The following is a 12,456-nucleotide window of genomic DNA, read 5'->3' on the forward strand; positions in this document are numbered from 1 at the left end:
TATATATATATATATCAATTTAACAATTATTTGCAAACTATTCTCCCTTTAGTTGGCTTCAATGGCATAATAGATGTCAACAATTAAATCCAAAAGAGAATTTTGCATAAATAGCAGATAAATTAAAGATGAAAGTAATTCTTTCCAGGTAAAATAACAAAAAATATAGAGAAACTAACATGTGAAGCACACAATTCTAATGTATTTACAAATCTCACATCTAAACTTTTATATTTACATTAATACCAACTAAATCTTCCATATCGCGTCAAAAATACCATTATTTGAACTTTTAAAAATCAACATACATCTTTCATACATAGGGAAGGTGGCATGTATGTAAAAATTGAACTTTAGATGTTAGAAATGCTAATTCAACAGAATTGAGTGGTGTATGTAGTCTTCCTAACAAAGAATATATGTCACAAGATAATATCAATACCTGTGGTGGCACAAGGCTCTCATCCTGGATGCTAAGCATCTGGCCCAATTTCAAGGCAGCTCCTCGCATTCTACATAGAGCGAGAGCAAAGCGCTGCGCATTTTGCTCCGACAACAAAGGAGAAAGGACAGATTGTTTCCTTTCCGATTTAGGAATGCCATAAAGAAGCCTATTTGCAGCTTCCTGAACAGTACCCCATGCAAGCCCAGCTCCCAAACCAGCAAATCTTCATAAAGTATAAAAAATTATTGATTTAATATATCGTGTAAGAATAACTTCCTAGAGAAAGCTAAATTGCCCCTCCCTCCTCCCCTCTCTCCCACTCCCGCTCCCTCCCTCTCCCTCCCTCAAGAGAAATGAAAGATCTCTAAACCATCATTCAACAACAAGAATCACACCCAACATCCATTTTGTATTTTTCAATTAAGTATCCTTCAAACCCATATTCAACTCAATTCTTGTGTATTTACATATCTAACACCCAAACTTCAATTTTTACATGTATGCCAACTTACCCATGCATGAAAATGTGTATTTCATTTTTAAAAGTTAAGATAGTATATTTTTGATGTGTTATGAAAAAATTGGTTGGTATAAATGTAAAAATTAAAGTTTGGCTGTTAGATATGTAAATACATTGGAATTGGGTGGTATGTATATAAATGACCCTTAACTTTATTGTTAAGTTTGATCTACACATAGCTAAAATGGAATCCATCAAGCAATATATGAACAAAAATGCACTAGTGAAGGCACTTCACAAGGAGCAAACTATCCTAGCCTTAGCTCTAATGCACATCCACACACTTGACCAGTCCAACACAACATAAGATCAAATTAAAGCCACTTGATGTTCTCAAAATTCATTTCAATACTGCCAAGAATTCCCTCGAGTAGCCTACCTCAAAAAGCTACTCTAGCGATAACTTGGGGTGATGACAATCTTCTATCATGTGTTCATAGTCATTATGTAATGGAAGAATGTGTTCATCTCCCTTTGCATTTCTCTGCAAAGGAAGGTTTTGACTCAACCATCTACTAAACCCTTGAATCAATGCTACAATAGCAAACGAAAGATCATACACTCTAGCATTTCTTGGTTGAACAAGTTGGCATAGGCTGGAAGAGAATCAGTCTCACCTTATCTCAGGCAAAGAAGAGTCTAGCAAAAAACTAGGGTTGCTTCCAAAACTCTCCACTCAATGAGTTTCCAAAGAGGCAAATTTTGGATAGCCAATCGCTATTAAAACGTAACTTGGAAGGTATTTCTAGAATGATTTTACTCACCCAAGTGCTCTGCTGAAAGGGGTTGAAGGCACTCTCCTCTCCCGAGGCCGTCTCCTGTTCAACGGAACAACAACCTCGTCCATCTTATCATCCTCCTCCAAGTTCAATAAATTCACTTCTCCCTTCTCCCCAGAGATGCCCGGCTCATCAGCAAGCTTCCCATCATCCAAAACAAACACTTCCTCTTTCACTTCCGCTACCGAAGACTCTGGGACCGAAACCGTCGGCGAGGCAGACAACGATACATCGCCGGAGCCATCAGGCCTCGCCGCAGCGGCCTCTGGAGAGTCCGAGAAGAACACGACGGATTCCGTGGGCCGCAGGGGAGTAAACTCGCGAACTTTCCCGCTGGTGAATCCGGCGAGATCCGTGGCTGAGACGATGGCGTTCCTTATGGTGCGAGAAATTAGTGCTCCGATGTCACCGGCTCTTGCGGCTTCAAAGTACGTGGATCTCTTGGCGGCCTCCGCGGCGACAAGGAAAACCCCGTCGGCGATGCGTTTAAAGTCCCGGAGAGGCGCCATGCCGCCGCAGCTGCAACGCTGTGGAGGCGGGAGGTACCATTAATTGTTTTATTTCATTTTTATTATTATTTTTTGTTATTTTGCTATGCCATTTACATACATGCCACCTAATTTTTTATGTATCTACCTGTTAAAAATTTTATCAGCCATATTTTCATGCATACCACTTAAATTTTTAACATCATCACAAAATTGTCATTACCATTACTGTTTAAAAGTGAAATATTTTTCTTATGATTTTATAGCACCAAGATGTTATAAATGTAAGTATAAAACTTTATGCGTTAGTTATGTAAATATATATGAATTTTGAATATGCATATTCTTATATATTTATATATTCAGCACATAAAACGTAATGTAAACATATGGGAATCAATGGTCGGCAGCAAAGTTAGAACATTCAATTAGCAAAGCCAAGTCAATCAAGCCAAGTTTTGCCAGCTCGAAGACCATAAAAAATCTACCGACACCATAAATACAACACAATTGAACAAACTTGTCTGTACATATATTTTCATATGAAAATCACAACAATTAATTATAATGAAGAAGATATAGTTATGAATGATAGCAATAAAATTAAAATGTTCAAAACAAGCAAATGAGGCCCAAAAAATTATTCTAAAAGATTTATGTATGACAATAATACAATTATAATGAAGTTGATAAAATAAAAATAAATACACATTAATACATACAAATAATTTATAAAAATAAACATTTGCTTAATTAAAAATATAAATAATAATAAATTATCAAAATAAATAAATGAAATCCATAAAATAGTATAAGTGATTTATGAATTAAAACGATAAAATTATAAACAAGATGATATATTTACCCTTATTAGTGTGAGTTGTAATTTGATTTTTCGAGTTGTAACTTTTATTTTTTCTTAATAAAGATGGACGTGACCCTCATTTTAATGCATTCCTCCAAGAACATCATTTTAACACTTAAGTATTATTCATATTATTTTTACAATAATATATATTTATTGCCATGATGACACTAATTTTAATTTTAATATTAATATACCAATAGTTAATTGATCCTGCTTCCATCTATATGAATTAGGAGGAACGAGCGGGAATAAGATGCCATGAGAAAATCTCACTTCCATTACATTTCATTACTCTACAACCAATTAGAGCTCCAACACTTAAAATGTTTAGTAGTCTTTTATATTTTGATCCTTCTGCTACCACACATTTCTTGAATGCAAGAAATCACATGTATATATCCTTTACTTGGTGTATTATTTATACGAATTTAGCACTTTGTTTCGCCTGTCAAAACAAGGAAAAGCTTTGATCGAATGCGAAAGAGAACCAAAGGTGGGTGCAACGTGAGAAGAGCAAAGACGCGCACAAGAGGTGTTTCGATCGAAGGAGGAAGGGTACCAAAGGACGGGATGATATGAGAAGGCACAAAAACGCCCTGGCTTTACATTACATGGTAAATTCATTCAAATCTTTCATCAAACTTGGTCAAATTTAATAATAACTCTGTGTCAAAGTCGATTAATTTCGCTCTAATTTCCTTGAATCCTTATAAAGCCGACTAAAGATCATTCAAGAACAACTCACCATAATTCACCTTCAAAGCATTGTTGACCCGAATTTAAAGTCAATTAATTGAATGGATCACCTCAATCTATCACAATATAATTGAATTTCATCCAAACTATACTTGATTAAATAATATCTCAACCAAATTGCATTAAAAATCATCATATCATATATAATTAAGCACAATGAATATTAATTGAATGTTTAAAAAATATTACATACATACCAATAACTTCATATATATTTACACTTATAACTTATTTGAGTCATAAATATCATAAATATATGTATAAAAAGGGTGTATTTCACTTTTAAAAAAATAATGATAATAATTTTTAATGTTAAATTTTTTAAGGGTTGTATGTATAAATATGCATATTTATGTGTGTCATATGTAAATAAATAAGACTTGTGTGGTATGAACTTAAATGGCCTTCATATAAATCCAAAAGCTTCATCATTATAAAAGCCGGCATATTTATAAATTAGTCCTTTTAAAAGTTGTCATTGCTCTATTAAGGAATTTTTCCACATGAAAAAAAGACAAAATTAGCTAACGGCTCTCGGATAGCCACGTGGCGTTCCAATAACCAAGAGCTCGATTTGCCACATTGATCCACGTGTCATGCTTATAGATCACCACGTCATGGACTTTGGCTGTATCAACTCCAGTTGTTCTAAGCCCATGTTTCGGCTTTGGGAGTTACAAAGCTAAATTAAATAATCAGTGGGCATACAAATGTCTTTATATTAATAGGAGAAGACTTTAGTAAGAGATAACTATAATAAATGAATATATCCTAAAAAATGGGCATGGCAATAGATATTATAAATTTTACTATAAATTTTAGATATGTGTCATAATTATTGGTATAAAAAATATCAAAATTTAATAGCAACATGATCGTTTAATTTAATTCCAAATTCATCATCTTAATAGACATGGCATTATCTAGTTCTAAGCATATATATGCCTCGCTCAATCTTCTTTAATCCTGATGGAACTAATTGAAGATATAACCACTCAGGCCCTGTTTGGGGCAGCTTTTCACCGCGGTGCGGCCTGAAAACACAGGCTCAAGCATTTAGAAACTGCAGCACGTCCGCTTATGTAAATAATTTGCATTAAACACGGGTCTCTTATCTAATATTAGTAAGCTGCAGCTGCCCAAAAAAAGCCCTCGATCTCTTTCCCATTGATTCAATTGTATGATTGTGCATTATAATTTGAAACATGATTGACCTATTTCTAATTAACCCAAAGCTTTATATTTAATTGATACTTTTAAACTTGCGGATTCAATTATTTAGCTAGAATGCTTCCACGTGATTTAGATTTTCAAACCAATGATGGATTCATTCTAACTTATCTTTGGACAAAGATAAAATCTTTAAATCCTAGTTTTGACCAATACGACCCAATTAAGTTACTTGAAACCAAATCATATAAACATTGGCCAATCATTTCAATAAGTTCGTGTAGGTTATCCTTCACCTAGTAATGCTAAATAGAGTCATGTATAGTCTGGGTGGTCAATTTGACTCAATTTAGTTCAATTGGACCTACTCAATCCTACAAAACCAAAATAATCACTTTGATCAAATTAACTAAACCCAATATCTAAAATCAAATTCAATTGATCAAACCTACATGAATTAGTTATAATTTGCATTTGAACAAACTAATTGGTCACTTAATATAAGTTGACCTAAATTTGCCTAATAGACAATTTTGATTAACTTGAACAAATTGAGCCAAGCCAAATCTAAGTTGACCTAAATTGGCCTGATAGACAATTTTGATTAACTTGAACAAATTGAGCCAAGCCAATTCTAGAAAAAATTTCTAACTAATTAACTATAGTTAACTTAATAATAATTAACTTTTGATCAAGCTTTGTTTAAATGTTCCATTAGATTTTATAAAGTCAAATTGGGCAATCTCATTGAATTACCATCAACCAAGCTTTCCAATTAACTTAAATGGACTCACCATAAATAAATTGACCAATTATCCATTTATTTTATCAATTAATTATAATTTACTTAGCTCGAGCTAATTAGGCTATCTTGAGCGATTTAACTAGTTTGAAAAAATCATTTGAATCAATCACCATAGATAGGTTCATTTAATCCATGTTTAGCCAATTTGATCAATGACTCAACTTGATTGGCCTAATTGTTCAACTGGACCTAGTGTGAACCTTATTGTGTGACCCCCTTTATGATTCTTATCTGCTCAGAAAGAGTGTCTACCTTCTCAAACAACCCCAGGCTCAGAAGAAACAAAGCGAGAGAAGGGAAAAAAATGAAAAATGACAAATATTAAGAAAAGGAAAAAAATTAATGATATGAAAATGCCTCATAAGGAGAATCTTGTAACATTCACAGAAGAAGGACTGCTTGAAATAAATCAGACAATATTTGATTCAAATAAATATACAAGAAGAGTCTTAAGACGCCACTTGTATCTAAACTAGAGACATAATGAATTTTATTTATTTATTCTCGATTCAAAGAAATTTTCCACGATGATATATCATCGTGGTCAATTATATCTTGGGGGATATCTTAGAAGACTCTCAATAAAAATTATGATGCCTACTTACTATAGACCTTCACAATAGGTAAACTGAGGAGATTAGTATCTTTTCAATAGGGAAAACCTTATGTTGTTAAGGCTGAACTAGGTAATCACATAGAAGGTGAGTTATTTTAGCCTTACAAGTAGTTGCCTCTAAACAAAAGAAAGCTATGAAATAACTATAAAAGACCCACAAAAGGAAAGAGACAATTAAGCTCCGACGACTCTGTAGTGTCCTTAAAATGGCTCGGTAATCCTAAAGTCAAAGAAAGAGACAATTAAGCTCCAACGACTCTGTTCAGAAAAAAAAGCTAGAAGTAGGACTTACGCTAGCAAGGGTATGATGAGGATACTTATAGAGTGGAAAGAGATAAGCAACACGACTACAAAAGCCAAGTCACTACACAAAAGGACTTATAATCTTGTATGTGTTGGGAAAATCTCTAACACCCCAATTATACTTGATGGCCACCTAAGCATATAAATTATATTAGCTCAATTAAGTAAGAGAAACATGTATACTCCACCGCAAGACATGCAATATTATTTAGAATTAAAATTATTGAGACCCTATTAGTATGACTTGGTAGTTATTCACGCAATGCAAAATATTTTAAAACCGACCCAAAGGCTCATACGAGAAAGTAAAGTGCTGATTTTTTTTTAAATGGTAAATTTTAATTCTTAATATAATCAAGAACAAATCTTTTAATATTAAGCTTTTTATAAAAAAAAAGTGTTTTCTTTTAAGAGCCTTTACATAATTAAGAGCTTGGATAAATCACATACAAAGAAACTGTAAATAGTAACACATGTGTGCAATAAAGTAACACATGTGTGTATTGTTTGGTTTTTTTTTAGTTGAAGAGATTTAATCGAGATCATTTGGGTTTGATTTGATATTGAATGTTTGATTGGAGTTTACAAAATGATTAATAGTGAGGGCTGATTGAAGTTTAATTCTGGACTAAGGGGCAGGATAGGTTAGAAGAATTTATAGATAGAAGTGAAGCCCTAACTCAAAAGTAAAATTGGAATCTACAATGAGGCTAAACGAGTGGGCTAACATAATTTTTGGGTATAACACCCTCGGTCAAGTTACCCGTCATTTTTCAACGTTCTAAGGGCACTAATATCCTTAAGTTATTAATCAATCGGACAATAAGGGATCTCCACTATTACCATAACAACGACGAATATAAATCTTCTTACTATTAGGCGATTTGAGATTCCTTTGTTAGTAATTATGAGTTGTTTCATTCTAGGGCACCTACATAGTATAATGACATATGACTATTTGTTTTATATGTCATAGTCATTTTCACTAATTATGGGTACTAAATTGGACTATTCTAAGGCATGTGTGATCCTGAGTTTTATTTTTCAGTAGACTAATTTAGGATTCACAGTTGATCTATCTAGTGGTAGTTCTATGATTTATATTAGTAGATTTTAGAGTTGTTTTGGGTGATTGATAATTAACTGATGTTTTGCTCTTATTTTGTTTGCCATTGTAAAAAGTTGGGTCTTCTAAGTTTAAGTTTTAGCAGTTGGTTTTCTATCCTAGGTGTTTTTCATTGATTCTCTCCCCATCTTTGACTTCTAGTGTTTGGTTTACAGTTTTTATTGTTGAAGTTCACTTGCTTAGAAACGTCTCATGTTCAAGCTTTTTATACTTACACTTTTCACACTGAAGTCTCATGCATATAATTAAGATTTTCACATATATGAAAGAGTAATTTTGTAAAATATTTTTTTGTCACACAAATATATTATTAAGTATGTGGGTTAGTATAATGTGAGAAAGATATAAGTACAAAATTGCTCAAGATTTATATGTTTAGGAGTTAAACTTATAAATTGCATGTTTCTAAGCGAGAAAATATTCGTTCAAGAGCTAATCATATAAACACTTACAAGTTTTGTATTCTATAATTATTCAAAAGAATTTGCAAAGTCACATAATTTTTTTTTTGTGAGAATTTGTATAGTTGGTAAGCGCATAAAAAGATTTTACTTTTAAAAAGCTTCACTATTGTTTGAGAATATTTTAAGAAATTCACTTTAGTTTAACAAAAGGTCGTATTTAGGCCTTTTCTTTTTTAAGTTTTGTTTATGCTTCTTCTAGAAAAGTATTTGCTTAAGTTCTATTTTGAAGGGGTTCTGTCTAGATTTTGTTTTGAAATTTTTAGTTATGTGTTGTTTTACTTCTGTTTTGTTTAGGGAATATTTTATTTAGGTTTTAAAAAGTTTGAATTTGAGTTTTGATTTTGAGTTTTGAAAAAGTTTACGTTTTATTTTAAAAGCTTTATTTGAGTTATATTTTGTTACTAAAAAAAGTTGCACTTGAATTTTTTTTTTAAGAAGGTTATATAGTGAAATGTTTCTGTGAAGTTTTATCAACAATAATTTTGTTAAGTTTTATTTTAAAATGAGTTTTTGTTAAGTTTTGTTAAGTTTTATCAAAAAGGTTTATTTATTTTTTTTTTCTTAAGAAAATGTTTTGTTAAGTTTTATTGAAAAAGTTATGTTAAGTTTTCTCTTAAAAATTTTTTCTTAAAGTTCTTATTTCCTGATATTTCATTTTATTGACAATTCATATCATCTTTAAAGACTTAAGCTTTAAAATAAATAAAATTTTAAGAACATATGTTTATGAAGATATCCGAGATTAAAAAATACATAAACTTTCTTTTATTTTTGTTTCTTTCATAGTTTCTTTAGGTAGAGATAATTCTTTTGAGGGCACATTTATATGAGCTTATTTACAAAAATAGTTTATTTAGACCACATTTTGACACACATACACACAAACACACACGTATAGTATTTATTTTTATTTATAAAAATAATTCATTTTGAGTGCCTTTGAATTTATATATACTTTTTTATAAAGAAATTATTTAGAACTTTCTTGAAATATATAAATTAATGTCACTCAACTATATAAACTTTGCAAATCGCCTCCTAAGCATCAAAATTATGAAAATAGCCCATTACAAGTATATAAGAAGAATTATTCTAAACAATTATTCTATCAAATTCACAAAGCTACAACTTACTCCCTTGCATGAATATAAACCCAAGCTTGGAAGTCTAAAAGGCACATCAAGTCATAAGCATGGAAGTTTACATGAATATAAAGGGAAGCATGAAAGTCTACATGAACATAAAACCACAAGTTTGAAAGTTTGCATGAACATAAAGATATATGCATCAAAGTTTGTATGGACATAAAGTCATGAGCTTGGAAGTTTTTATAAGCATAAAGCCACAAACATGGAACATATATGATTAAAAGTAAAGAAAACATGTTGAGATATGTATGAACACATACAAGAAATAGTACCATACTTTGAATAGCAAGATCTCACATGCATAAACAAACACAAGCAATAAATAAAGCTTGCCACAAAGAATATGTCTCAGGAGACAAGCCTTAACGATACTGGCATAGGTTAAAACCCTACAATAGAGGTTGAAAATCAAGAAAAGTTGCAAGATATGTATGAGCGAAAACTATCTTATCCTCAAGAATCTGATCATGATGCCCAATATATCCATAAATGATAAAATGCAACAAGTGGAAAAGAGAATAAGCAAGGCAAACATGTAGAGGCATTAACATAGAAAACAAACCTTTATCGTTAGAGAGAAAGTACTACAGAATCGTGAAACATTATCTCATTGAAAAATTTATGAGATCTGACAGATGAAAAGAGGGGGCGCTTGGGCATTAACAAAGATCACTCCAACCTAACCCTTTTTATCTTCTAAATAAAAGGGAGACTTTGTTGATAATGTGAATACTCAATGCAACCTATACTTAATTAGCTATATGACTCTAATGCTATCCAACATGTCCCACACATGTGGTCCGCAAAGAATAAAAAAGAAGAAAACGAGCTTACATCGAGTCATGCCAAAAGGGCAACACAAACAGTGTAAGCCCAACCTATCAGCCAGACAAAGCAGAGTCACCGCCCATATGAAAGGGTGTACCAACGATTTCATGAGGCAAGTCCGCATGTCAAAAATCTATAAAGAAAAAAGACCCATTTAGAACAACTAAACTTGACCTAAAGGCATCTCCAAAAAAGCTAAATGTGGTAGCCACCCTTGCAAAAGGGTATACCAAAGACCAAGAGAGAAACCATAATACTTCTTGGTTTATGAAAGGCAACAGATGATAGTTTTAGTCCATAAAAAATTGGTCTCAACTGAACAATGGGTGTCCCATATTTGTTGCACTGCTGAAGGCAGTGCGTCAACTAAGCGATACGTAAGACAAAGCAAGATAGGAATTTAGTTAACTCCCAATGCGGCAGTGCCAAAGACCAGTACCACAATTAAGGAAGAGGATTTTGGAGCCATATTTTTGTCAACAAAAGGTACAATGCAAGACTGCAAAATAGAGGCTAGTGTCATGACACCTAAACTAATGCTACAACTCTAGCATAGTGGAAATAAGGTCCACTCAGCATTTGGCACTATGATGTTGAAAACTAGCATCTAAGCACAATCTTGAATCGAATTTGATGACCTTGCATCATTTTGGAGGTATTGACACATGACTGCCAATAAGTTGAAATGAAAATTGAGCACTGAGTGATGTATTAAAATCTCATTTCACACTCACAAGTAAAAAAGTACCATAGTGCCCAAAAAGTTGTATTACGACTTTGGGGTAAGCTAAGACCATAATTTTAAAGAAGCGCTGATAGGGAAACAAAGGAATCCAACCCATGTACCCTCTTATAGCCCGACCTAGTTACTCCAGCATAAAATCTTGGGTTTTCTTAAAAAGAAAATCACAAAAAAAGAGAGATATCTCACCTACATGATGATTGGATGACGTCTCACACCTGACAGTTTCAACAACCACTTTACTGGCTCTTGTGACCACCACAAATTGCGACAACAGTGTCAGGGACTCTACTAGAATGGGGAGGGAAACCGAGGCAAGAGGAAGGAGCAAACTCTTGCAGTTGGAGTAGGAGAAACTATGTTTGAAAAGCTCAATAAGGGCCCTAAAAAAAAAAAACAGTCCTCTGGGTCAGTTAAATCAATAACCAGATCCCTAATAACACAACCAAACACCCACAAAAAAAAAAATCTAATATTTGGGCCCATGAACTCCTCTAACTCTGAAAATGACTATCTATGAAGACGAAAACTCACTAAAAAATGGGGGTAAACCCTTGGTTAGTACCATGGGGCTCAAGGGGTTGCTAGATTCAAAAATTCCAACCCTTGGGGACAATGTAAGATTACTCCATTTATAGGGAAAAAAGGACAGTTTAGTGTCGCGACGCTGGACATGGCGCCACAACACTGGTGAAGTGGTGATACACGTCAATTGGCGAGATATGGCGTGCGGCTTGAAGCCTGATTCGAGGAAACTGAGACACCGTAGCTCAGCATGAGACACTAGGGCGCTATTGATGTGGCATATGCCTCATTAACATGCCATCATAACGACTGTCCAACTGCGAACCTCAATTAGACCTGAATTGGAGGGCACCACAACTCTTATGACATGCCTAATGCCACGTTAGCTCCCACAATGTTGTCCTTCCAATTGGGATTGGGGAGCCTGAAAATGTCAGGGCGCAAGGGCACCTAATCCGTTGCTGATTTGACACACAACATCACGTTGCGTCCCGACAAACCATTTAAAAAATGAATTTTTATAATTAGGGTGCTCGACATCTTAGTGATCTCAAAATGGGCAAAAAATGAAGCCAACAAGTAGATAAGATATTTTTAACCCTAAACATGTTTACTTCTATTTTACAGTGTATTTCACATGTGCATGTTTATCATTTTTGCCGCACTTCTTTCATCATTTTGAGCACATATTTAGTGCACCTCTTGTTCCATAAAGGAATGAAATTTTCTTAATGAAACATGCAAAGTTGCTATTATCTTCCTTAGCATTTTATTTAATATTTCAACTTTATGTAATTTTAAGAAAATATTGAGTCTAAGTCGATACATCATATTTTTAAGCATCAAAACGAATTGTTTAGCTATTTTTATAAC

The 12,456-nt window shown here is 33.2% G+C and overlaps 1 protein-coding gene across 1 annotated transcript in view; it reads right to left on the bottom strand.

Annotated features, from left to right (window-relative positions):
- The window catches only part of LOC110030570 (protein ABC transporter 1, mitochondrial), a 33,280-nt gene extending 30,973 nt beyond the window's left edge, over nucleotides 1-2,307 (bottom strand). Inside the window, exons 1-2 of the mRNA XM_020733336.1 lie at nucleotides 1,730-2,307; nucleotides 443-668 (exon numbers count right to left, since the gene is read on the bottom strand). Coding sequence (XP_020588995.1) covers nucleotides 443-668; nucleotides 1,730-2,253 — 750 coding nt within the window. The 5' untranslated portion in view covers nucleotides 2,254-2,307. The remainder of the gene's footprint in view (nucleotides 1-442; nucleotides 669-1,729) is intronic.
- Between the last annotated feature and the right edge of the window lie 10,149 nt (nucleotides 2,308-12,456).

The sequence above is a fragment of the Phalaenopsis equestris genome, unplaced genomic scaffold (assembly GCF_001263595.1).
Source record: "Phalaenopsis equestris unplaced genomic scaffold, ASM126359v1 Scaffold000741, whole genome shotgun sequence".
Classification (NCBI taxonomy): Eukaryota; Viridiplantae; Streptophyta; class Magnoliopsida; order Asparagales; family Orchidaceae; genus Phalaenopsis; species Phalaenopsis equestris.